This window comes from Cottoperca gobio, chromosome 3, assembly GCF_900634415.1.
Source record: "Cottoperca gobio chromosome 3, fCotGob3.1, whole genome shotgun sequence".
NCBI lineage: Eukaryota > Metazoa > Chordata > Actinopteri > Perciformes > Bovichtidae > Cottoperca > Cottoperca gobio.
This window is the reverse complement of record NC_041357.1, coordinates 2,780,723-2,806,796: the sequence shown is the minus strand read 5'-3', so window position 1 is coordinate 2,806,796 and position 26,074 is coordinate 2,780,723. Positions and strand designations below refer to the sequence as shown.

The 26,074-nt window shown below is 41.1% G+C and overlaps 1 protein-coding gene across 1 annotated transcript; it reads right to left on the bottom strand.

Annotated features, from left to right (window-relative positions):
- Positions 1 to 1,039: 1,039 nt before the first annotated feature.
- Positions 1,040 to 23,063, bottom strand: nadsyn1 (NAD synthetase 1). Its single transcript, XM_029455195.1, has 22 exons — positions 22,772 to 23,063; positions 21,691 to 21,751; positions 21,486 to 21,602; positions 21,084 to 21,137; positions 20,867 to 20,956; positions 19,944 to 19,995; positions 19,735 to 19,823; positions 19,517 to 19,634; positions 16,060 to 16,191; positions 15,856 to 15,927; positions 15,123 to 15,247; positions 14,943 to 14,991; positions 14,712 to 14,814; positions 13,653 to 13,821; positions 13,019 to 13,154; positions 11,382 to 11,488; positions 9,951 to 10,082; positions 9,498 to 9,567; positions 8,807 to 8,935; positions 7,799 to 7,975; positions 3,422 to 3,585; positions 1,040 to 3,310 (listed from the first exon to the last, which is right to left on the bottom strand). Coding segments are annotated over exons 1-22 (2,232 nt in total). The 5' UTR covers positions 22,857 to 23,063; the 3' UTR covers positions 1,040 to 3,309.
- Positions 23,064 to 26,074: the final 3,011 nt, after the last annotated feature.

Genomic DNA, 26,074 nt, shown 5'->3' with positions numbered 1-26,074 from the left:
CTGCACAGAGCCCCGTCACCAAGTGTTTATTACAACATGGTAGGGCAACATAATGACATATTTACTCAAAATTACGAATAATTTATGATTTTAGGTCAAAATCATGAGATCAAGTCAACATTTTGCTGAGTTGCAGGCTATGTCAGTATGTCAAAGCTTTCACTACTATTTAGTACAACTTTGTCGTTGATTTATGTCATAACTTTGACATACAACTAATACCTACGGATTATCGTTTTGAGTCAATTCACTGTAAATTGTAAGAAAATCTCAAGTGCGCACCACAGACATTTTCACAGTCTAAACCCAAACATATTAAATTGACAGGTCTATAAAACAGCTGCTAAACCAAGGGACTGTTTGTCTTTTTGATCAATTCATGGCATGAAAAATCTTATCAACTTTTAAAAATCATTATGATTTTCTTGGTAATCGTAATTGAACAATCAACTAACCGTCTTGACACTATTAAAAAGTAATAACTTTGACTTTTCTATATTTAGTATTAAGATTCACTATCATAATTTTGACTTCAATGACTAAGTAGGCTACCTCATCATTTAGATTTACTAAGAGAAAATGTTCAAGGCAGAAATGGCCTTCCACAGCCAGGACTCCAACATGCCTCCCAAACTACTACATATTCCACCAAGAATCATTTATTTTGTCATTAAACATCCAACATGTAGAAACTACACCGTAACACTAATCCAGTATGAGTGCTTTAGCAACCCTTCTATCTCTCCTAACCCGTCCCATACAGTGTCTCATTAACTAACAACATTTAACTAAACACAAGCCGGTGTAATCCAATAACCTCAGTGTCCCAGTCATGGGAGGAGAAAAGGTATTTATAGTCTTAATTTAATCTTTCATAGTAGAGAAGTCGTGAAGGTTTCCAACCCTGAACCAGCAATTTAGAATTAGTTTATTTTGTTACATTGTACATTTCATTTAGCTGACGCTTTACAAACGACCTACAATAAGTCTTGGTATTGACCTTTACTCAAAAAACATGAACTGGACATTTCCAAATAAAGTATGTAAGGGTCAGCTTGGACACAATGGACATTATAAATAGATGATCTAAAATTCAGAGGCCCACATCCCAAATCCATTTTTAATGTCTAAACACATTTTTATGGCATATAAACTTTGAATTGGAGAGTTTCTCCCCAATTGGACAATAAACAATAGGTTCAAGTCTATCTTAATACAATACTCACATGCTTATATGTACATTGAAATTTATTTAAGAAGGGATTTCTCCAGGGTCAGTATGGACAGTTGTCAATTATGCTTTCAATATACAGATAGACATGCACTACAATGTAATGTAGTGAAGTTTTAAAAAATAAAGACCTCTTGCCTTTCTTTTTGTTTTTTAAACCAGACCAGTTGCTCTAAGGATGCCAATGTTTGTTGGTCCATCTTATATTTACTAACTACTGGATGGATTGCTTTGGAATGTTGGACATCCATGGTGCCCAGAGGAGGAATCCTAATTACTTTGTTGATTTCCTGACTTTTCATCTCGGGCCAGCATGAAGTAGACATTAGTGGCTTGTACCGAAATGTCTTAACAACTATTGATGGATTGCCATGAAATTTGGTTCAGACATTAATTTCCCCCTCGGGATGAACTGCAGTAGTTATGGTGAAGACTTTTTATTTACTGTAGCGCCATCATAAGGTATACATTTTAATTGGTCCCATTCTTTGATTTATGACCAAATACCTGCAAAACTGATGACATTGAGTGCTAATTAGTACATATTAACATGCTAAACTGACAAAAAGATGATAGCAACATTATCAAAATGTTAACATTTTGACACTCATAACTGGAAGGTTGTGAGTTCAATACCAGGCTGCCACCATCGTACCCCTGAGCAAGGCACTTAACCCTGAGTTGCTCCAGAGAGGCTGTCCCTGTAGTTAGTTCACTGTAAGTCGCTCTGGATAAGAGCGTCTGCTGAATGACAAATGTAAATTTACATTTTTTATTAACCTTCCAAGAGTTTCAAAATTTCAACATCAAGCAAAAGCATGTTAAAATATTTGTTTCTCTATGAAACTTCTTCTGCTTGGTTTATTTACTGTACTAAACATGTGATATGAAAATGGTACATTTCATGCATTTGCTACCCCCCCCTCCTGCATCAACATATAACACCCAGGGTCTTCTGATCAATTTGACCCGGCCATTGAAAGTGGAGGCTAAAAGGGGTCAGAAGTGACATTTAGACCATTTCTTTCTTTGAAAATGTTTAACATATTGGTATGTTCTAGTAAACATTGCATTTTGACACACTCTCTTTCTCTAAATGGAAGTTTACTTTTCAATAGAATTCCTCTCATTTCACTTTTTTTTCAACCCTGAAGGTTTTTCCTATGTTCAGAACAAGGAGTTGGAATATGTATGTTTTTATTTTTTTTAATGAATAAATAAATACATAATTAACCTTGAGAAGCTCTTTTTAATGGTATATGGGTGGTAGCCACAAAACCCTTCTATTGTCTGCCTGAAAGACACAAACACTAAATAAAAAATATTAGTTAGTAATGAAGAACAAACTATGATTCTTTGGGTTTATAACTACTTTAGAATGGTTGAACATGAGCCGGGTCAAATTGACCCGAAGACGCTGGGTGTGACTAAAAAACGAACACCCTTCCACATGTCAGCATGCTAATGTTAGCATTTACCTCAAAGCACTACTGTACCTCCAGCAGGGCTGAAGACTTCAGTCTGTCTGGGATAAGCTCGCCATTAACAAAAGAAATTGTAACTTTTGAGAAAATATACGACAATGGTTTGTTTGTTGACAATGGTGTGCAATATTTATTTGAAATAAAATTCGGTATTTATACTGAAGCAAATTCAAGATTGTATGGTTTGCAGATTTCTTTCTCAAGGTTGACAGATGAAAACCTTTGAAAAATTATAGTAAGAATTAAAGAACAAGCCGATACTGTAAATAACTGCATAGTGTAATTAATGATTAAATATGTTGCATATTTTGACAAAAATGACTACATTACTGCTCGTCACATGGGCAAAGACAAATGATCCAATGCTGCTGTGCAACGTTTGGGAATGATAACATGTGGTCAACTGTCACAGGCTGAGGTAGAACAAAGGTTCTATATTGTCCCAGAATAAATTCTCTTTCCCCTGCTTGGCCCTGTGCTTTCAAACATAGTACAAAGTATTTGGCTTTACTGAAAGCTTCCCAAAGTCATCAGCAGTTTATGACCTCAGGTTGTTAGTGCTTTGGGGTGTTTGCTGCCACCTGGGACACGGTACCTGTGAGAAAGGAGAAGAAACATCAGTGTAAGGGTCTGATGAGGCCGGCATGAGAAATCAGATGGCTCAAGAAAAAAAGTACTCTAAAGAAAATAAGCAAAATCTCTTAACTATAAATCCCAATTCCCCCCAGGATGTGGCGGACACTTGGTACGTTCCGATTGATCACTTCCTGTATTTAACATTTCAGCTTTAAGGGCCGCATCCTTTACTCCACCCTGCCAAGAAGTTCCTCCAGGAGCAGCAACCGGCAATGGAACCCTCAGCACCGGTATCTTAAAAATAATTAAAATTAAAATTAGAATAACTTAAGACAAACTTATGTAAAGACAAAGTTGTTTTTTACTATTGCTAAAACACAATTACTGAAACTAGGGCCCTCTTTGTCGAAAAAACAAAAATACTAAATATCTTGCATGTCTTGCAAAAGTAAACAATTCAAAACAACATACTCTCTTCTAAAAATCATATTTTTGCATTTCAACACATGTATACCTTTTACAGTATCAGACATGATTACTTTAACTGAAGAGGACATGAACATGGTTACTGTATTGTACTGTAAACAGAATGTTGCATATACAGTCCTCTAACTCAGTGCCTGCCTGCCTGCCTGCCTGCCTGCCTGCCCGCCCGCCCGCCCGCCCTTTGTCGGAAAAAAGGATGGCTCTCTCCGTCCGTGCATCGATTACCGGGGCTTGAACGACATTACAGTCAAGAATCGTTATCCTCTACCCCTACTCTCCTCTGCCTTTGAACTGCTGCAAGGGGCCACAGTGTTCACCAAGCTAGACCTGCGGAATGCCTACCATCTGGTGCGGATGAGAGAGGGTGACGAGTGGAAGACTGCGTTCAACACTCCAACAGGACACTACGAATATCTCGTCATACCGTTCGGTCTCACCAATGCCCCAGGAGTGTTCCAGGCGCTGGTAAACGACATCCTCAGAGACATGCTCAATAAGTTTGTTTTCGTTTACCTTGACGACATTTTGATCTTTTCAAAGACTCAGACAGAACACACTCACCATGTCCAGTTGGTTCTACGCCGGTTGCTGGAGAACTCTCTCTTCGTGAAGGCAGAGAAGTGCGAGTTCCACGCCAAGTCTGTCTCATTCCTGGGTTATGTGGTGACCGAAGGCAGCGTTCAAATGGATCCTGCAAAGGTGTCTGCTGTGATGTCGTGGCAGGTTCCAGAGACCCGTAAAAAACTGCAGCAGTTCCTGGGGTTCGCCAACTTTTATAGGAGATTCATCCGGGGTTACAGCACAGTGGCAGCACCACTCACTGCGCTGACCATCGTGAAACAGCCGTTTCAGTGGACAGCAGCCGCTGACAAAGCCTTCAAGACCCTCAAAGCTCGTTTCACCTCAGGCCCTATTCTCCAAATGCCTGACGCTGGACGGCAGTTTGTGGTGGAGGTGGATGCTTCGGATGTAGGAGTTGGAGCGGTGCTTTCCCAACGAGCAGCAGAGGATGGCAAGATGCACCCCTGTGCCTTTTACTCCCGTAGACTGACTCCAGCAGAATGCAACTACGACATCGGCAACCGCGAGCTACTGGCCATCAAGCTCGCCCTCGAGGAGTGGCGCCACTGGTTGGAGGGGTCTAAAGTTCCGTTTGTGGTCTGGACAGACCATAAAAACCTGGAGTATATCCAGACAGCCAGGAGGCTGAACTCCCGCCAGCGTCGGTGGTCATTATTCTTCACCCGTTTTAACTTCACGATCTCCTACTGTCCTGGCTCTCACAATATCAAGCCTGACGCACTCTCCAGGATGTTTCAGAAGGATGAGGCATCCAATGTGGAGCCGACAACCATCCTCCCAAGCCCCTGTGTTGTTGCTGCCTTGACCTGGGACATTGAGGAGCAGGTCAGAGAAGCCATCCAGAACCAGCCGAGCCCCAGTGCATGCCCCTCTAACCGTCTCTTTGTCCCAGCAGATCTGAGGTCTCAGGTGATTCAGTGGGGGCACGACTCTCGCCTGGCCTGTCACCCCGGAATCACACGCACCCTCCATCTGCTCTCCCAACGTTTCTGGTGGCCGTTGATGAGGAAAGATATCCAGGAGTTTGTTAGAGCTTGCCCCACTTGCAACCAGCACAAGACCCCCAGTCAGCCCCCAGCTGGGTTACTCCAGCCTCTGCCAGTGCCCATGCGACCCTGGTCCCATATCTCCCTGGACTTCGTTATGGGCCTTCCGCAATCTGAAGAAAACACTGTCATCCTCACCATCGTTGACCGCTTCAGTAAAATGACCCACTTCGTGCCCCTCCCAAAGCTGCCAACTGCAAAAGGAGACCGCCCGGGTGGTCTTGGAACATGTGTTTCGAGTCCATGGTCTGCCCAGGGATATTGTGTCAGACCGAGGTCCTCAATTCTCTGCGGCCTTCTGGAAGGAATTCTGCAACCTTCTTGGGGCCACCGCCAGTCTGTCATCGGGATTCCACCCACAGTCGAATGGTCAAACGGAGCGCATGAACCAGGAGCTGGAGAAGGCACTGAGGTGTGTGACCTCACGCAACCCCTGTGCTTGGGCCCAACATCTTCTCTGGGTAGAATATGCCCACAACTCACTCACCAGTTCTGCCACCGGACTCTCCCCCTTTCAATGTGTTTATGGATATCAACCCCCTCTGCGCTCGCCTATGCCCGCCGCTGCCACCGCATATGGGCCCAGGCTCGCGCCACACTCCTGAAGTCCAGTGCAAGCTATGCTATCGGAGCTAACCGGAGGAGGACCCCAGCACCAGTTTACCATGTCGGACAGAAGGTCTGGTTGTCGGCTCGAGATATACCACTGCGGGTGGAGTCGCGGAAACTGGCGCCTCGCTTCATTGGACCCTTTCCCATACAGAGGGTCATCAGCCCTACGGCGGTCCGACTACTGCTACCCAAGACCATGAAGGTACATCCCACCTTCCACGTCTCCAAGCTCAGACCTGTACATGAGAGCCCACTGGTCCCAGCAGCACCACCGCCTCCTCCTCTGCGCTTCCTTGACGGTGGCCCCGTCTACACGGTCCGGCGTGTGTGTGTGTGTGTTTCAATAAATCCTTGATCTCGAAATTGCGCTCCTGGGTCCTCGTCTGTCTGTCCTGACAATATCGGGAGTCACTTAAAATATGTGTTTATCACTACAGGTGATTCTCATGCGCCGCTCTGCATAATATACAGGCTCGCAAATGAGGCAACGAACCCTTCATAAGGGCTTCGCCAGCACCCGGCATTAAAAGACAAGTCCTTGGAGTTTTTTGAAAGAAAACATGAACAAGAAGGACATAAACAATTACTGATGGTCACCACATCAACACATGCGAGTGCACTGAGAGGGTCATACTTAGTGACTAACTGTATCGCTAAGAGAAGAAACCTTTTACTGTTGGTGAAGAATGTATACCCCTATATTGGACCGGCTCTTTGCAGAGACACAAGCTCAGGGCTCACACTCATTCAGCGTAATGGTGAGTTTGTTATGCACTTTAGATTTGTTTTTATGCACTTTATATTTGTATTCCGTCATATTTATCCCCCCCCCCACTTTGAAGGCCGGTCCGTGAAGATATTTTCGTACATGAAACCTGTCCGAGGAGCAAAAAAGATTGGAGACCGCTGCTCTAACTCGCTCTCCAAAATTGGCGTCCATTGTTGTGCACACCAAAGAGCGAACATATGTTTAAACTGCCAGCTCTCAGCTCTCAGTGATCTCATTGGGTACATTGGGTGTTTTCACATGTGCAGTTGACTAATAACTGAGTGTGTTAATTCAGTGGCAGTCAGTGTTTAACACACACAACACAGAGGCTTTTAGTTTTGAATGATGTGTCTAATGTAGATAAACATGTAGTTATTTAGTGTAAAGCAGACTATGTGCTTATGGTTCAGCATACCTGCTCAACAGATGATAGGCTACATGAGTTTCAATAATTGCCACAGTTATGCCACAACTACCAATGTTGTGTCTTGACAATTGTAAAACACTGTAATTAAATGTGTGCAATACAAACAGTAACTAACGTACTGAATAATACTGAAATAAAAGTTTGTTTTATGAGAGTAATTGATTATCAAAAGATTTTTCTGTCAATCGACTAATTGATTAGTTGACTAATTGTTGCAGCTCTAATGTACTGCTAATCCTGAGTAAAGCGAGTATGATGTATGGATCAAAAGCCATGTGTCATCATTTATCTGTCTGTCAATGTGTGTGCAGTGCACAAGGTCAAAAAGGTCAAAAACAAAACTCAATGAGGAGACAACAAAAAGTGCAAAATATACAGAAAACTATGGTGAGTACTGGAGGGTTACCAACATTTAAATCAGCCGTGTGGCAGCAGGTGCAGCCATCTCACTACCAAACACCATGGAGTATTGAGATGTGATGTTGAACATCCTTATTCACAGTTCAGTCCTGTATGTCCACATCAACATCCTTTCCTCTGTCAGATTTAACTTTCAACAAAGAGAAGTTCCTGCCTCATTGCTACCTGGTTGTCGATGCATCTGAACTGCCAGGTCCAGCGTGTGTTATAGAGGAAAGGGCGGTGGTCAAAGCGGTTGTCATCAGGGCTGTAGCTCTCTGCGTGGTAGGACGGCGTCACCGTGGTCATCTTGTGGCGGTTCACTGAGTACATCCGGAAAAAGTGCTTCACCTTCTGGGCCACCTGAAGAAAGGCGGTCAAAGTGTTCAAAAGCAGCTTAATGCACAACATTTATTATCAGTGTAGGGTTGCTGAAATGTCTCATTCAACTTTTAATCATTTCATATCAGGGTTTCATGCTGCTCAGCTTGGAAGTGCTTTACAGCGGTCACTAACATTAAAGCAGCTAAAGCGTAGAGCTGTTAACTGTTATTAGGAGTTATCAGACCAAACATATAACAATATAGACACAACACACTTGTCTAAAACCAGCAGTTTTTATATATATATATCATTTATTTTTATAAAGACACTTTGTATTGAGAAGATATGAATGTAAATATTTGAGTATATTTGAATACTATTGAGGAATGTTTAGTTTACCAGTACTATCTAAATACATTTCTCCAAAGAAAATGAGTTTACTCAGTTGACTTTCCTATGAATATATCAATTATATTACTTTATCTGATTCTACTGCAGAAAGAATTTAAATGCATCATTATTCTTGCTACAAGTACACCACAGATTAAGGCCAGGAGTCCAATGTATAGAAAATAATTGCAATTTAAATAGTTTTCCCAATATTGGTCAGGAAAATAAATTGCAATTAGATATTTTCCTCAAATCGTTGAAAATCTGCCTCTCTTCACCTACAGATCAGAAAGTTCATGAAGGACACAGCGATGCCATCCACACCTGGCCTGAAAGTGTCTGCTCAGAATTTTTCTATGGCTGAGTTTATAAAAAAAAAAAAAAAAAAAAAGGACACCACATTATTCCTCTAGAGGCCGACGACACTCTCCTTAGCAGACTAGCACAAACATGTGCCACACTGTGAAGGGGTGAACTGACCTCTGTGGGTGAGAGCGCATCCTTCCACATGTGAAGGAGTTTACAGAACATACTGAAGGGGCCACACTTGGAGATCTTCCTCAGTCGTCCAATCACAGATAACTCAGAGTAGGTCATCCCCATGTCTACCTGAGGTGTGGGATGGGTTGAAAAGATGGATGAAAAACAAAGCAAATGGCGGCCTATGATCCCATGTGCAGAGTCATACATGCCATCATGATAACAATAAAGCTACATGTCCGAGGCAAAAGGTCCACATGCTCTCCAGTTGATGTTCCATGTAGAAGACATAGAAATAAAGCAACGGCATTCAGAGCCACCTGAGTAGTTTGCAACGATGTGTAAAACTATTCCTGGTCAATATCTTAACAATACTAATATAATATGTATAAAATAAAAAACATTTGATAAGCCTCCGGGGGCTGAACGTCACATGGCTTTATTGAAGAAGCAGCTCCTGTAATGCTCCACCTATTCTATTCTCATTACTTATCCTCAATCCTCACCCACATGGTGCTTAGGTCTCACTGTTGCAGTCAAAACAATATTCCCACCCACAAAGTAAATCAGAAAGTCTGTTACTGATGTGCATTATATGTGAAGAATCTTCCCCGGCACCCTGTACGATGACTGTTTGGTTCTTTTTATTGTGAGTCGGTAAAAGATTTACAGCTACATTTCCATTTCTCACCTCATCTGTTTGCGACACCTGTCCGTCTGTGAGAGGCTCCAGTTCCGCTGTGGGCGGAGCGGCCAGGATGCTGCCGAGGGAAACAAAATCACAAAACATGTTCTGTTTGAAGTTTGTAGTGTAGGACAAAGTCTTTATGACCGGTGCATGAAACCTTAACAAACATACACTGAATATAAATGTGCTGTTTGTATTTGTAAACACATGGATCATCGTCAATTATATAAAAGTAAAATATACTTAAATCATGGCCAAAAGCATTCAAGCCGATATCTCACGCTGGTGTTTCTGACATATTGCCCATAAATCCTGGTGCTGCTTTCACTTCTGCCTCTGGAAGTTTTAGTTTCAGTAAAGAGGGTAAAATACTGGCCTGATTACTGCTTCAGCCTTTTAATCCTTGTTCTCAATGCCAACAGGCACATTACCCAAATGTCTGTCAGCGGACCTCACCCTGTCAGAGCGGAGAGCTGGAAGTGCTCAACACAGTAGAGCAGGAAGCTCTTCAGGTCCGTCTTGCTGATGCCTCCTATTGGGTTGATGTCAGCACTGGAGCAGTCATACTTTGTGAAGTACCCTGTCAGACTGGGCAGGAAAAGTTGTTTAATATGAGAAAAGTTTGGCCTTAATTATTCTCCACAAAGAAAAAGAACACTGTTACCAGGCGTTGAAACAGAAAGCAGAACTGTTAAAAACACAAGTGCTGTGGTGGAGGGCGCATGTTGTCTCAGGTACTGGTAAATCAATGAAATGAGGGGCTCAGTTTAAGGAACATAAACCTTCAAACTCGTATAGATTCAAAACTCTACATGGCAGTTTATAATTGAAACAGGATTTTACACGTTATCACTTTCGCAATGGTTTTATCCTCCCCGCGTAGTGAGATATGCTACCAGATATGCGTGTTTGCATGTATTTGATTGTCTAATCAGCGTATGTCATATTGCTTTGTGGCAAAACTTGAGCCAAGTTCAACTTTTTGGTCGGCAAGTCAAAATGTTATTCCTGTAGCATCATTGAAGTGAATGAGGAGGCTGCATTTGTTCATGCAGTTCATGTACTTCTCTCAATTGGAGGCGAGTCAGATTGTACGATGAATGTCTGTCATGTAAAAAGAGAAAAGGACATGAGAGCAAACATGAGTTTGCTTCAGCTCGTATGTTTCCAAACTGCAGCAGAACAATTATAATGTATTATTATGACCATGTTCTCTTCCCTTACTCACACAATCATATACATGTGTGCCATATGTAATACAAAATGGGCAATTACACTCACCGTTAAGTAACAGTAATGTTAATTTGTTATGTTTTATACATGTATTGTGTCGAGTTCTGTACGTCGCCTTCTTTTCTTTATTGTTTGGACTTTTTTACTTTCTTTGTTCCTATCATTGTTGCAGCTGTAAAATCACTACCGTTTTGTTTTGCACTAATAAAAAGAAGAACAATAATCAATATTTAGCCACAGAGCTGACGCTTATATGCAGTCAACTTATTTTACATTTCACCTCCATTGTTAAGGTTTCTGTGTGCGTTTATTCTCAATAATAGCACTTACATATGAAATGTAGCTCTGGCCAGTGTATTCTGTGTGTGTATTCATGTTGTATTGCTTGGTTGGTTTGTAGCAGCAGTACTATTGTAAGAATTTGGTCCTAACTTGAATAATTTTGATGCAGGTTGTCTTTTGTCACCAAAGCTCTAAATCAACCGTTGGTTGGCGTGTCTCTCAGTGCCCAAAGACTTTCCCACGTTTCTCTCACAACACAAAACCACGGCGTGTAACGGGGCCTTTAGGGCCTGGGTCACTTAATTACAACAACATTTTTAGAAAACATTTTTTACAGACACGTCTGTGGTCACGTAAGAGCTGCAGTAATACCTCTCATCTACGTTGGCTGAGCCCAGAACCAGCAGTCCACCTGGCTTCCCCCGGGCCCACAGGCTCAACTGGGCAAACAGGTAGGCCAGGACCATCCGAACTCGAGCCTGGACACACACACACACACACACACACACACACACACACACACACACACACACACACACACACACACACACACACAGTGTGAAGACTGTGGTTAAACTGTCATGTTGTTGACCGAAACCAAGAGTGAAAAGTGATAAACTGCATCACGGAAAGAATAAAAACAAAAAAAGAGTAGTGGTAAATAAACTGTCATGATAAAGCAGTATACTGACACAGAAACAGAGAAATAGACACACACAGAGACACAGACACACACACACAGATACAGACAGAGACACAGACACAGATACAGACAGAGACACAAACAGAGACAGACAAGAGACAGAGACACAGACAGAGACACAAACAGAGACAGACAAGAGACAGAGACACAGACAGAGACACAAACAGACACACACAGAGACACAGACAAACACACAGATACAGACAGAGACACACACACAGATACAGATACACAGAGACACAGACAGAAACATAGACAGAGACACAAACAGAGACAAGAGACATACACAGAGACACAGGCACAGACAAGAGACATAGACACAGACAGAGACACAGATACAGAGAGAGACACAAATAGAGACACAGATACACACAGAGACACACACAGAGACACACACACAGATACAGACAGAGACACAGATACAGACAGAGACACAAATACAGACACACAAACAGAGACACAGACAAGAGACAGAGACACACACAGAGACACACACAGAGACATAGACAGAGACACACACACAGACTCAGACAGAGACACAGACAGAGACACAGACACAGACAGAGACACAGACAGAGACACAGACAGAGACACACACACAGAGACACAGACAGAGACACAGACAGAGACACAGACACAGACACACACAGAGACACAGACAGAGACACACACAGAGACACAGACAGCGACACAGACACACACAGAGACACAGACACAGACAAGAGACACAGACACAAACACAGACAGAGACACAGACAGAGACACACACAGAGACACAGACAGAGACAAGAGACACAGACACCAACAGAGAAACAGACACACACAGAGACACAGACAAGAGACACAGACACACACAGAGACACAGACAGAGACACAAACAGAGACACAAACAGAGACACAGACAGAGACACAGACACAGACAGAGACACACACAGAGACACAGACAGAGACACACACAGAGACACAGACAGCGACACAGACACACACAGAGACACAGACAAGAGACACATACACACACAGACACAGACAAGAGACATAGACACAGACACAGACAGAGACACACACAGAGACACAGACAGAGACACAGAGACAGAGACAAGAGACAGAGACACAGACAGAGACACACACAGAGACACAGACAGAGACAGAGACACAGCGACACAGCGACACAGACACACAGAGACACAGACACACACAGAGACACAGACACACACAGAGACACAGACACACACAGAGACACAGACACACACAGAGACACACACAGAGACACAGACAGAGTGTGACAGATCGTGACTGAGTGTCTAACCTGGACATTCTGCAGAGCCAGGTTTTCTCTGTGGCTTCCTCCATGGGCACGAAATTTAGGCCAGCTTCCAGTCACCACAGAGAAGATACCCAGAATGCCTTTCACTGCCATATCTATGTTAATATTCATGTGTGTACTGCAAACCAAGAGAGAAATGAATGAAAAGCAACTTTAGGGACAATAATTCTCCAGGAAATAATAACAATACTAATAATAAAACTACAGCTATGTGTTCATCCACACAACTCTGAACCGAACAGAACAAGGCCGACATATATACTACAGTCCTTATTCTGGTTTGTACAGGTAACTCTGTTTCCAGGCCTTTTACTTTTATGAAGCTGCACTGTAAAGCATACCTTTCTGTGTTAATAAATAAACTATGATAAGATCAAGATTCAAACCTTATTTTGAATTCATAAAATGAATAATATAATGGCCTTATTATATATTTAACATATTCATACATTCTTTATATAAACATGGATATTACCATTTGCAGATATGAATAATTGTATATATTCATATATTCCCTTCATGAAATCATATTTATATGATATATATATCTTGATACCGACCGTAGCATCTGACAATCTCTTTTAACAAGAAGCCCTTCAGGTAGAATCCAGCCTACCTGCCGATCTGATTGGCCAGCTCTTTGGCCCTGCTGCAGGTGTCCTTGGAGGAGTTTTCACTGGCCATGTAGCAGGTGGTGAAGATGCGCCCGCACAGTTCCTTTGGGTGTTCAGGACGGTAGGAGTCATCCCCTACCACTCTGCGAACATCCTCCAGTACCTGGCTGTCTGATGGATGGTGAGAGAGAAGAAAGGGGGGGGGGGGGGGGGGGACTTTTTAAAACATCTGTTGTGTTAGAGTGAAGACTGAAAGGAAAGATTCCCAGGCAGGAAGGTATAGTTGTTGCTTTACAAAAGCCTCATTCAACTTATCCACTTTTATTATTTCTCCTGTTACTTTAGCGTGCCGGTTTCCAACATATTTTAGGATTATCTCTGCCAAGGAAGTTATGTTTTCGGCTCGGTTTGTTTGTCAGCAGGATTACGGAAAAACTAGCGTTCCTTTCATAAAAACTTAGCGAAAGGGTTTATGTATGTAGTGTGGGCCGAAGAAGAACCCATAATGTGAATGCGAATCACGGGGCGGATACACAAATTATGCATCGCTTGCATTTGTGCTGCATTCAGGTGGTGTCGGAATAATTGGACAAATTAGTTCCCAGCAGGGAAAATTCACGTGAACAACCACTCAAGTCGGAACAGCAACTCGGAAAGTCTGCGAAAATGTTGGAATACACTTTCTTACTTTTCTACCTTGTCTGTGGCTCCCAGGCCTCAACAAAATAGTGTTTCCTTTTGTGGAAATTCCTAAAAGAGTGGTTCACTGTATGTAGTTAATCACACTCAAACAGGAGGAAATGGTGCATTTGTTGGAGACTATTTTTAGTAGTGGATTAATCCAAATGTTATGCTGTAGTGAGTATTTGTGGCAGCAGGACACTGTATGTGGGATTGAGTCAAAATAAACTGCAGTGCACACACAATATTTGTAAGGAGATACATTCATTGTTGGTTTGCGTCTGAACAGAGAATAGAATATTACCAGCCTTATCCTTTACAAGAACATGTGAAGTCACATTGAGATGAATTGAAATAAAAGCAAACTGAACACAACTCACTGCCGTCCTCTATGGCTTGGCAGAGCAGCACACACATTGAGTGGACAACACAGGCGGTGGAGGAGCTGTCGACACCTCCGCTCAGAGGCAACAGGAAACCAGCCTGGGACACAAATCAGAACATCATAAATACCAAAGTCTAATAGCTTCTTAATTTCAGTTATTTTAAGGCCTAACATTCTAAATGAAACACAAAACATAAACCATTTCTTTCAGTGTGTTCCGCCTCACCTGTCCACTTCTCCTCAGGTAGTCCCACAGCCAGCAGGCCGGCCCTAGACTGAACAACACAGGGAACAACTGCTGTTGTCATTTCTGCACAGGGTCTTTCTGAAGATATTGGATGATACTGGTTTTCTGTTCATAAGAAAGCGCATATTTTGTACCAAAACATTTTTTAAGTGTTTGTACCTGATCTCTTCCTCTGGTGTATGAAAGGGCCATGTTATTGGTTGGTGGGTAGGGAGGTAGATATCATCACCACTGGATAAAGAGAAGTCAACCTTGACCCTGTGGCAAGTTTTGTGTTCACTTTCCTACAACAGAGAAGTACGGGAGGAAACAGGGAGACAAAGGATCAGAGATCCGAAATGGAGAAAGGTGCTCTCCGCTGAGTCCATCTGAAGTGTCTCTACAAGCGTACAAACTGTCTGGACCAACTAAAAAGTGATAGAAAGTAAAGAGAAACTTCCTTTTGTGGGCTGGAAACGAAATGAGTTCAACAAACATACAAACAATACTTATTACCAATCATTTGTAGCTCTGGATTTATCTAGTTTTGGAAACATTTGGGATAATGCAAGTACACAACTCAACAAAATATATTACATAGGTCTAAAATGTTTTTACACCTTTTAATGCGGAAATGTTACATATTATACGTTTAACTGTCCCTGATAAAACAAAGCTAACCAAGGGTTAAACTGGAGGCCAAGAGTCACACAAGCAGCTGTTTGAGGCTGATGGTTGGAGTCTGTATCTGTTCAGCAGATATTTAGAAACCAAAGTATTGGACAAATTGACATTTTAACCTGGTACGACATGGTAATAAGTGAGCTTTAGAGGTGATGGAAGGACGCAATAAGTAAAAACAGTAAGTCATGATTCACCAACTTTGTACATTACAAAGGTTAGAGGGTCTCACCATGTCTGGCTGGCACGCTTCTCCTCTGTAGCTGCGCACATCCTCAAGGTCAAGAGTCGCTGTTATCACCTCCTACAACACACACACACACACACACACACACACACACACACACACACACACTCACATCACTGATGATTTCCCGTTACATAAAGACTTATTTCCAGATGAGCCGGTTCTGGTTCTTCTCAGGTCCATACATACCACATCATTAAGTGAGAACTGTGCTCCCTGTGCCACGATGTCTCCGTTGATGGCCACCATTGCACAACCATCATAATAGACACGGTCTCCATCGCAGCCCCTCTGGTTGGCATACAGATAGATACCTCCACTCTAGAACAACACCAACAATAAACTTAATGCAGAACTGATTACAGAACTAATTACAGAATAGTTTACAGTACTGATTACAGTACTGGTTACAGTATGGTTTATAATACTGATTACAGTACTGATTACAGTATGGTTTACAGTACTGATTACAGTACTGGTTACAGTATGGTTTATATGTACTGATTACAGTACTGATTACAGTATGGTTTACAGTACTGATTACAGTACTGGTTACAGTATGGTTTACAGTACTGATTACAGTATGGTTTACAGTACTGATTACAGTATGGTTTATATGTACTGATTACAGTACTGATTACAGAACTGATTACAGTACTGATTACAGTACTAATTACAGAACTGATTACAGTACTAATTACAGTACTGATTACATAACTAATTACAGAACTGATTACAGAACTGATTACAGAACTAATTACAGTACTGATTACATAACTAATTACAGAACTGATTACAGTACTAATTACAGAACAGATTACAGTACTGATTACAGTATGGTTTACAGTACTGATTACAGTACTGGTTACAGTACTGGTTACAGTATGGTTTACAGTACTGATTACAGTACTGATTACAGTATGGTTTACAGTACTGGTTACAGTACTGGTTACAGTACTGGTTACAGTATGGTTTATATGTACTGATTACAGTACTAATTACAGAACTGATTACAGTACTGATTACAGTATGGTTTACAGTACTGATTACAGTACTGGTTACAGTATGGTTTATATGTACTGATTACAGTACTAATTACAGAACTGATTACAGTACTGATTACAGTATGGTTTACAGTACTGATTACAGAACTGATTACAGTACTAATTACAGAACTGATTATTACAGAACTAATTACAGAACTGATTACAGAACTGATTACAGTACTGACTACAGTACTGATTACAGTACTGATTAGAGTACTGATTACAGTACTGATTAGAGTACTGATTAGAGTACTGATTAGAGTATGGTTTACAGTACTGATTACAGTACTGATTACAATACTGATTACAGTATGGTTTACAGTACTGATTACAGTACTGATTACAGTACTGGTTACAGTATGGTTTATATGTACTGATTACAGTACTAATTGCAGAACTGATTATAGTACTGATTACAGTATGGTTTACAGTACTGTTTATAGTACTGATTACAGTATGGTTTACAGTTCTGATTACAGTACTGATTACAGTACTAATTACAGAACTGATTACAGTACTGGTTACAGTACTGATTACAGTACTGATTACAGTACTGATTACAGTACTGATTACAGAACTAATTACAGTACTGATTACAGAACTGATTACCGTACAAATTACAGTACTGATTACCGTACAAATTACAGTACTGATTACAGAACTAATTACAGTAAGGCTTTGTGTCAAGCTATTGCATACTCCGAGCAGAGTGTGTGCTAAGAGCCCAGGATGTTGGCTGTGTCTCAATTCAGGGGCTTCGGAGGCAGCATTTGTAGACCGATTACGTCACAGCGGGCGCGATAGAAATGTCCCATTTCGGCGACTCCTTCAAATGCAGCCGACAAATGCGGCCTTCTTTTCCCGGATTTGGAGGACACATCTGATGTATCCTACACGTTCGCAGGTATCCCAAGATTCATTGCGCGCCCAGAGAAGTTTTTTTCTGACGAAAAATGGCGCCCCTCGACCCGCCAGTAACGGCAAATGGATATACTTTTAAATGTAAGTATTGGGTTTCAACTCTCTCAAATAGCTAACGATACAAATGTTATAAAATCAAAGGACCTTAAAACATAACATTTTCGCTAAAATGACGGTTAAGTTACGGGACGTTAGTGCCGATGCTAGTTAAGCTAGCTGCTCAGCAGCTGTTAGAAGCGGCTGCTTGGCTGCCGCCATCCGACCTAAGTTAGCCTTTTAAAGTAGAACTTTTAAGACCTTAACTTTCAAACCTACGAGTTGTAAATGTTGATTTATGTTTTACATAGATTGTGGCGACTGTATAGATAATGTATACTTCATATTACCTGCTTGGTTTTGTGACAGTTGAATATCACTTAAAGTCCAGTGCAATGGTTCGGATTGATTATACATATTTTATTATTTATATTATGTGTACTTATTTTGCAACTTAATCTGCTTTTGTTTAGTGGTGTAGGCCTTTAGCTAAACCTGTTCTAACATTTTGTTTTAGGGAGAAGGAGACAGAGGCAGTAGAGAGGAGAGGGTGGAGAGCAGGGAGAGGATGGACAGACTCTTCTCTCTGCTGGAGACACTTGTTGACAAATGAAATGTAAATTAATTGAAATAAATAATATATATAATGATGAATATATATATATAAATATTTAATTTACATGAACTATAAATGAAAAGTAATGAAAACTTAATTGATTTCAAGGTTCAAGAAGGATTTATTTTGTACATATGATTTATTAATTTAGAAAACTACCTATCAATGAATGGAAATGATCGAACAAAGAAAATGATTGAATGATTATTATAAACAAAAGTATTATAAAACAATATAACATTTACAGTATATACAGATAAAGTTTGCTGCTGGACTTGGATGGGCTGCCACAATAAAGCCCATGGTGTCTCCTGATGGGGGGCATCATATGGGGGGGGGGGGTCTCCAGAGTGTGTATGAGGTGCCCCTCCACCGTCTAAAATACATTATCGCCGGTGATAAAGAATATCTTCAATCAATCAAAAATAAAAGTATTATTTCTGGTTCCGTTCTCTGGGAAAATGTTAAAGTAAGCCGTCAACTGCACTTGATAACTTCTGAGAGTTGCTAGGCGACGGGAACGGCAAAAGGTAGGGGCGTGAACAGCTGGTGACGTACCAGGAAGTCCCCCGTAGACCGGACCGTCTCATGTTGTAGACCGCTCGGTTCAGCCTTCGCGGTTTACGGAGGACCCGGCCTCTAAAGACCACGAAGGCTGCAGCCCCTGAATTGAGACACAGCCACAGTCGTTATGGTGGTACTGTGTCCTGTATTTGTGGTACAACACTGCCCTCTGGTGATCTCTGCTTTGCATTGCGAGTGTAGTGTAGCAAGTACAGGTGGGTGACCAAAAATAAATAAGCCGACATGGAGTGTGCTGGTGAGATGCTGGTAGAGCTGAATGAGTTTAGGAATATATATTATTGCTCATTTTCTGACAATTATGGCAATTTGGATTTTTTTTTTTCAACACTTGTAAATGAAACTCTAAACCTATATTTGTCTTCTACATAATCTACTATGTTTCTACTGAACAAAGTCACCAAGTCTCCATATCTTTGTGCGAATACAGCTGGTTAAAGTATACCTTGGTGGTGGCTGACTTGATCAGGTTGACCCTCTGGTCAGCTTTGCGGAGCTCGTGGTGGCTGGCAGACGCATTAGTGAAGATCTCCACCCCATCCAGACCCATCTGAATGTGTGGGCTGAGAGAAAGAAAAGAAAAGTTCATCAGGAGTTATTTCAGACAGTACACAGCAAACAACAACATCAATGCAATCCTTATACAATCCTCTGTTGCTCTACCTTCTGGAGCTCCAGAGCTCGGCGCAAATCTCACTGCCAATGCAGGTGTCGTTTGTGGACAGCACACAGTCACCGAAGGGGACTGTATCCTGATGAACACAGAGAGAAAAAACACTGACCCTCTCTTTGCTAATGTTTCCTGTGGAGAACAAACAGCCTCGGCTTTCTTTTAACTGATTTAACTAAACACAAATCATGATTTTTCTTACCTGCCCTGTTACCTCCTGGATCATTCTGGGCAGGTAATAGTCCTCCACATGCCTTGAAGAAACAAGCAAAAAGTACTTTCACTACCATCCCTGTGATTTCACAAAGATAAATAAAATAACTTTAGTGGCAAACAAAATGTTCTTATTGAAAAACATTTTTAAACGACCTCAATTAGCTCAAAGGCTACAATCATGGGGGAACTGTTGTAGCTTCTACAAAGGTGAACAAATACACCTTTCAACAAATCAGAATAAAGCCATCTTGTGTATTTAAGTGAGATATAGAAAATGAGATATTGTGGTTTTAGTAGCAGTTAGCATCAGATAATCCTGTCCTGGTGGTGGGTTTGTCATTACATTATTACATTACAGGTCATTTAGCAGACCCTCTTATCCAGAGCTCACAACCATCCGGTGTTGTATTCGGAAGCCGTAGCACTACAGACCACTCCATAACCCCAGATTGTCACGTGTGATCACCGTCCCAACTCTGACTCAAACGCAGCTGACTGTTGAACTGTTGAATGCACTGCAGGTGACTCGCCTGCCGGCCAACAAGCTCCATCATGTACAGAAGATGGCAGCTTTAAGGTTGTAAGAATGTATATCTTTAAACGTTTAGGTGCCAACGGTTTCTCCATGCTGCCAGTCTTTGTGTTAAGTCAATCTAAAGCCATGGTTTCTGTTTTGCTGGAATCACACTACTTCTTCTCCCACAGGTCAACACACAGATTGTGTCTCTGATTAGTTGACTGAACTTCCTGTCAAACATCTTTGTACTGCCATGATTATACTGAATATCAGGTGTAAAATTAATTTGCAAATAAAAGTAATGAATATATTAAATAATTTGATAATATTATCATATATCAACAAGTAGTGTTCTCTTAAAGATACACAGAGACTTCTGAGTGCTGACCGACCTTAACTGGTTCCAAGGGGAGAACCAGCGCATCTCTCGGTGGTTCCCGTTGTTGGCCATCATCATTTTAGGTCTGATCAGCAGTATCTTTCTACAAGATGGAGAACAAATGCTCAGCGATGAAATATATATACATGCACAGTAAAGTTATATAAATGCATACAAATAGGAAAAAAACAGCCTATCATTCATGAGTCGGGGGTGGTGTACTGACGTACCTGTTGAGGAACACGACCCGACAGTTGTAGCGCACATTACGATGCATGACGGGCCTGAGGGGAACACAATGTGTCACCAAACCAGACTTCCAGCCACACAAGGTGAGATTAAAGGTAAAAATAAACTTGTCCTGTCAATTTAAATCTGAGCAATCCTCTCAGCCAGGAATACTGACTGATTTATTTTTAAAGAAAATAAGAAGAAAATAAATACTTCACAGCAATTTGCAGCAACAACTGTTACCGTTCATGATTTATGGGATACTGAAGCCCTTTGATATGAAAAAAAACACTTTAATTATCTGCAGACCTGCAAAAAACTATGTGCTGCTCTGTTTACACAGGCCTGCGAGACTGAATGCTGCTTTAGGGCTGGTCTGACTGTTTGAAGGCGATACCCACATCCCCACGTCACAGATGATGTCCTGAGTGACAGGAGATTCTAGAAGCTTCCTCAGGACCTGAAAGCTGTGGAGCAATGTGTCCGACTCATGGAAGTGGTCTGCACAGCCATAACCGCTGGAAAACATGGAGTGAATAGCTTTTATTTCAATATGTGAACAGACTCATGTCAGTGTGAAACCTAATGAATGTTTTCCCATCATACCATATCTCCAGCTCTGAGCCCAGTCTGTATCTGGCTCCATGAGCTTTAGCAATCTCAATACCTGCAGAGGAACACACAGGCACACAAAAGGCAGGATTGTTGTTACTTTGTCAAACATCAGTGTTGCTTTTGTGTGCATTGACCAGTGGTTGAAGCAGACTTCAGGTCCTGTACTAGTTAGGGGTTTTCACTGATTACGCATTGAATTTGCGCAAGTTAGGAGACTTTGTGAGAGAGCGATAAAAAAAGGTCACAATCCAAGGGTCGTTGGGGAGTAATTTATTACATGTAACGGAGTTACATAATTAAATTGCAAAATAAATGAAATTGTAAGCACGGTTACTGAGAAAACATGTAATTAAACTACAGTTACAACTGAATATATTATGTTCAGTAAAAAGCTTATAAGTGGAATATAACATTAATTATGTTGCTCTGTTCCAATCTTAATTCAAGGTAAATGAAAGAACGTTTAATAAAAGTTGACAGGGATCAGTGTTGAGTAATGTGAGGGTTATACTCCCTGGCTTTCACTTAATGTTGTTAGGACTACAGAAAAGTAATCCAAATGATTTAAATGTAATAAGTAACAGACAGTAGGTTGATTGTTGGAAATGTTCAGGGAAACCTTTTGTTAGTTCAGAGCGCAGAACCAGCTGTCAGCTCCTATGATCCAGTTGGTGATCAGTTTGAGTTGCATTGTGGGATTTGGTGACAGCTGTGCAAACTGAGGACTTTGGATAGAATATGCATATTTTTCAGAGAAACAAAAGCTAACCGGTGAGCAGAGTCTCTCTTCATGTTCCTGTGTTGCTCATCAATAATACGTATACAATCCTGTATTGACACTTTGTCAGGAGCTAAGCTTCACCTGTGTACACTGCTGACATCACATATGAGGTTATGCACTACTGCAACACACCTGGCATTACAAACAGTAGGTTGAGAGCACATGCTGGCATTATTTATTATATTATTAATAGACCCAGAAACCAGTGACAGTCTATACTTGATACATTACAGGTGGAATAGCTTCAGACACCACTGTCTGTTCAGTAGTAACGGTAATATTCTGACTTACTCTTCAATATTCTCTCCAGGTTGCCTTCAAAGTCCAAAGCCCACTGATTGATTGAGCAAGTAGCGAGAGTTACTTTCCGCCCCATGTTCTTAACGCAGTCTGTGAGTCCGTCTCGTGCACAAACCAGGCGGACAATGCTAATGATATGGGATAGAACGTAAAACCTGCACAGGTGTAGCTATATCCTGTAGATGTAGGTGTATGTCCAACTGACTGTTATATATTGAGGTGACTCAACGTCGTTTTGATCTGGAGAAGTACAGTACACTGTAGTAGTACTTTCTTCTTCTTCTTCTTCTTCTTCTTCTTCTTCTTCTTCGTTGGCAGTTTAGACGCTTCTGAGCACGGTACTGCCCTCTACAGGATAATGGATGCACTACTTTAGTCACCGTGCAAACTGGAGAACACCTGTAGCTGCATTTGCAATCAGTGGCTCTGCATGCACTCAACAAGTAATGGACCATTGCCTTTCACCTGTGGAGGGAATGTAACTAAGTACATTTACTCATGTACTGAAAAATTTGAGGTACTTCCAAGATTTTCAGCTTCATACTTCTACTCTGCTTCTACCAGATGCAACTATTGTACTCCACAGCTTTAGTTACTTTTCAGATTACAGTTTTTCTTCCCCTTCTGTCCAGTGAAAAGCATGTAGGATATAATAGTAATAGGGGCAACATTACATACCATAGCATAATATAGTATATTATGATATATTATGGGATATGAGACATAGTAGGCCTATAAGGTTTAGTAGTGTAGTAAAATACAGTATACCATAATATATAGTATATACAACAATATAGTATAATATAGTGTAAGATATAATATATTATGTTGTAGTGCAGCAATATATCATTGAATAGAGTATAATGTTGAATATACTAAAGTAGTGTCAACAGTAATGCCAGGTACATGATCAGTTCAGCAGACAGATGAGTGTGAACCAGACACTGTGGAGGAATGGGTCTATAGACGTAATCAGAGTTTCGGGCTTCCGGTGGAATCGCAATGCATGCTGGTGTGGCAAGCCTAGAAAAGTGAGAACCAAATCTACAAGGGCTGCCATATTGGATTTCTTCTCTACGTGTCTACATTGTATTTAGCTTATTCTTCAAGCGTTTTTACATTGTATTTAGCTTATTCTTCAAGCGTGTTGTAAACAAACCTACTACTCTACAATGAGTTCTGAACTCCTTTCTTATGATGAGGTTCAGATGTGGAAAGTCGAAGCTTTGAAAGTATTTTGCCGCAAGCGGAATTTAAAGGTTTCAGGAACAAAACTGGAGCTTATTGCCAGGGTGTTTGCTGCATCAGAGATAGGCATTGAGGAGCAACCAACAGCTAACGAAAGACTTTCAATCACAGAAAAAGAAAAGACTAAGCTTTTGGAGCGGCGTTTCAGTGCCTGATCCCTTGACATTGCAGGATGGCTGGGTCAATGAAAACAACAGCATGACTTCTTGGCCGCCGATATACCTCAGCGATACAACATTATTTTTAATGTCTGACCACCCAGGGAACGATGTCGAGTTTCATAAACGAACTTTGAACGAATACAAAGAAGGCAAAGCATTTAGACTGTTTGACTCTGGCTGGTTGAAACAAATATCTTTCAATCCTCTCGCAGATTCTGAGTATTGCTTTTTGAAAGCAAAATGTTCTCATTTAATGAAAGTTTCCCAAACGCCACATTCGGCATGGATCTGCGCAGTCAAGAAAACTGACGATATCATAAGTGCTTATTGCAGTTGTGTTGCAGGGTAAGCTATTATAAATATATTCCTAACTTGTGTTTGTTAATTATTATAAAACTCAATATATAGAAAGTACATTTGTCAATATATAAATCAAGTAGATAGACTACATACCCCAGGTAGAGTTCAGGATCAGGGAATTAATTTGTTGGTTTTCCTTGCATGAAATGCTCACTGCAAATCCACGGAGATTTCTTGGGCTCCCAAGACTTCCCATTGTAATCCTGTCTCTTTACAGCTTTGGTCCATGCTAGCCTTCTATCATTGTTCTTTAGTGCTGTTGGAAATGGAAATAGTTTGAACGGGGGCTTGCAGTCGCAATTTTTGCAATCGTGAAGCTCACAATGAGATTCTGCCCATTTATTTATCTTTCTCCCACTGTTTGAACATCCTTTCACCACACAATGTCGGTGTCCAAATCCCATAACTAGAAGAGCGATGATTACACACTAAAAACTAGCCAAATACAATGTAAACACGCTTGAAGAATAACCTAAATGCAATGTAAACACATAGAGAAGAAATCCAATATGGCGGCCCTTGTAGAGTTGGTGCTCACTTTTCTAGGCTTGCCACACCAGCATGCATTGCGATTCCACCGGAAGCCCGAAACTCCGATTCCGTCTATATGTGTGTGGTGGGGGGGTTGTAGTCTGTGGTTTTCACTGCTGTTGTGCAGTCTGATAGCGGCAGATACAAATAAGTGCCTGAAATGCTCTGTTTTGCACTTGGATGGGAGGATGCAGTGGCTGAAAGTGGGTCTTTGGTGAAATGCTAAACAGACACCACTTTCTAGTAAGGGAATCCTTAAAAAACCCCACTGTATTTTATAAGCTTATCATATGTTTTTATTCCAAATGCAAAGTAACTAGTAACTACAGTTGTGAAATAAATGCAGTGGATAAGAAGGTTCAATATTATTTTGTGAAAATAGCAGAAGTAGGAGAAATACTCAAGAAAATGACTAAATGCTTTTTTACTTACCACCACTAAAAAACATGTCCATATTCTAACTTATACTTTGCAATAACTTTAACAATAATACAATATCCTCAAAGGTATTTAGGTAATTATCGTCGTCACAGGCAAATGGAGACAGCTGCAGCTGGAGACCACCGGACCAGCTGGAGTTGGACTCCATTCAGTGTTCTCATCATCCACACCTTGTTCCCACTGGGCTGAAGTCCCCCCTGGATCTGCTCACCCCTCACTTTCCCTATCCTTCTCACTGACCATGTTCTGCTCTGTGTGGGAGGGCTCTCAGCACTCATCTTTTATTTTGTAAGTAGTTAGAGTTGGGAAAGATACTGAAATGTCAGCCCTTCATGGACAAGTTTTAATATTTTCAGCACATCATAGAGGCATCAGTAAAGAAAGTCATGCCATAAGTGAGTTGTACTGGCTGGATATGTTCTTGCTAACAGCAGTATTTACAGTAATATTACAGTAAATCTTTTTCTGTGCTAATCATAGATTTGAGGTCAGTTTTCTTCTCCATCACACAAAATGTATATATTTCAGGATAAGGTTTGGTGTGAAACTACAT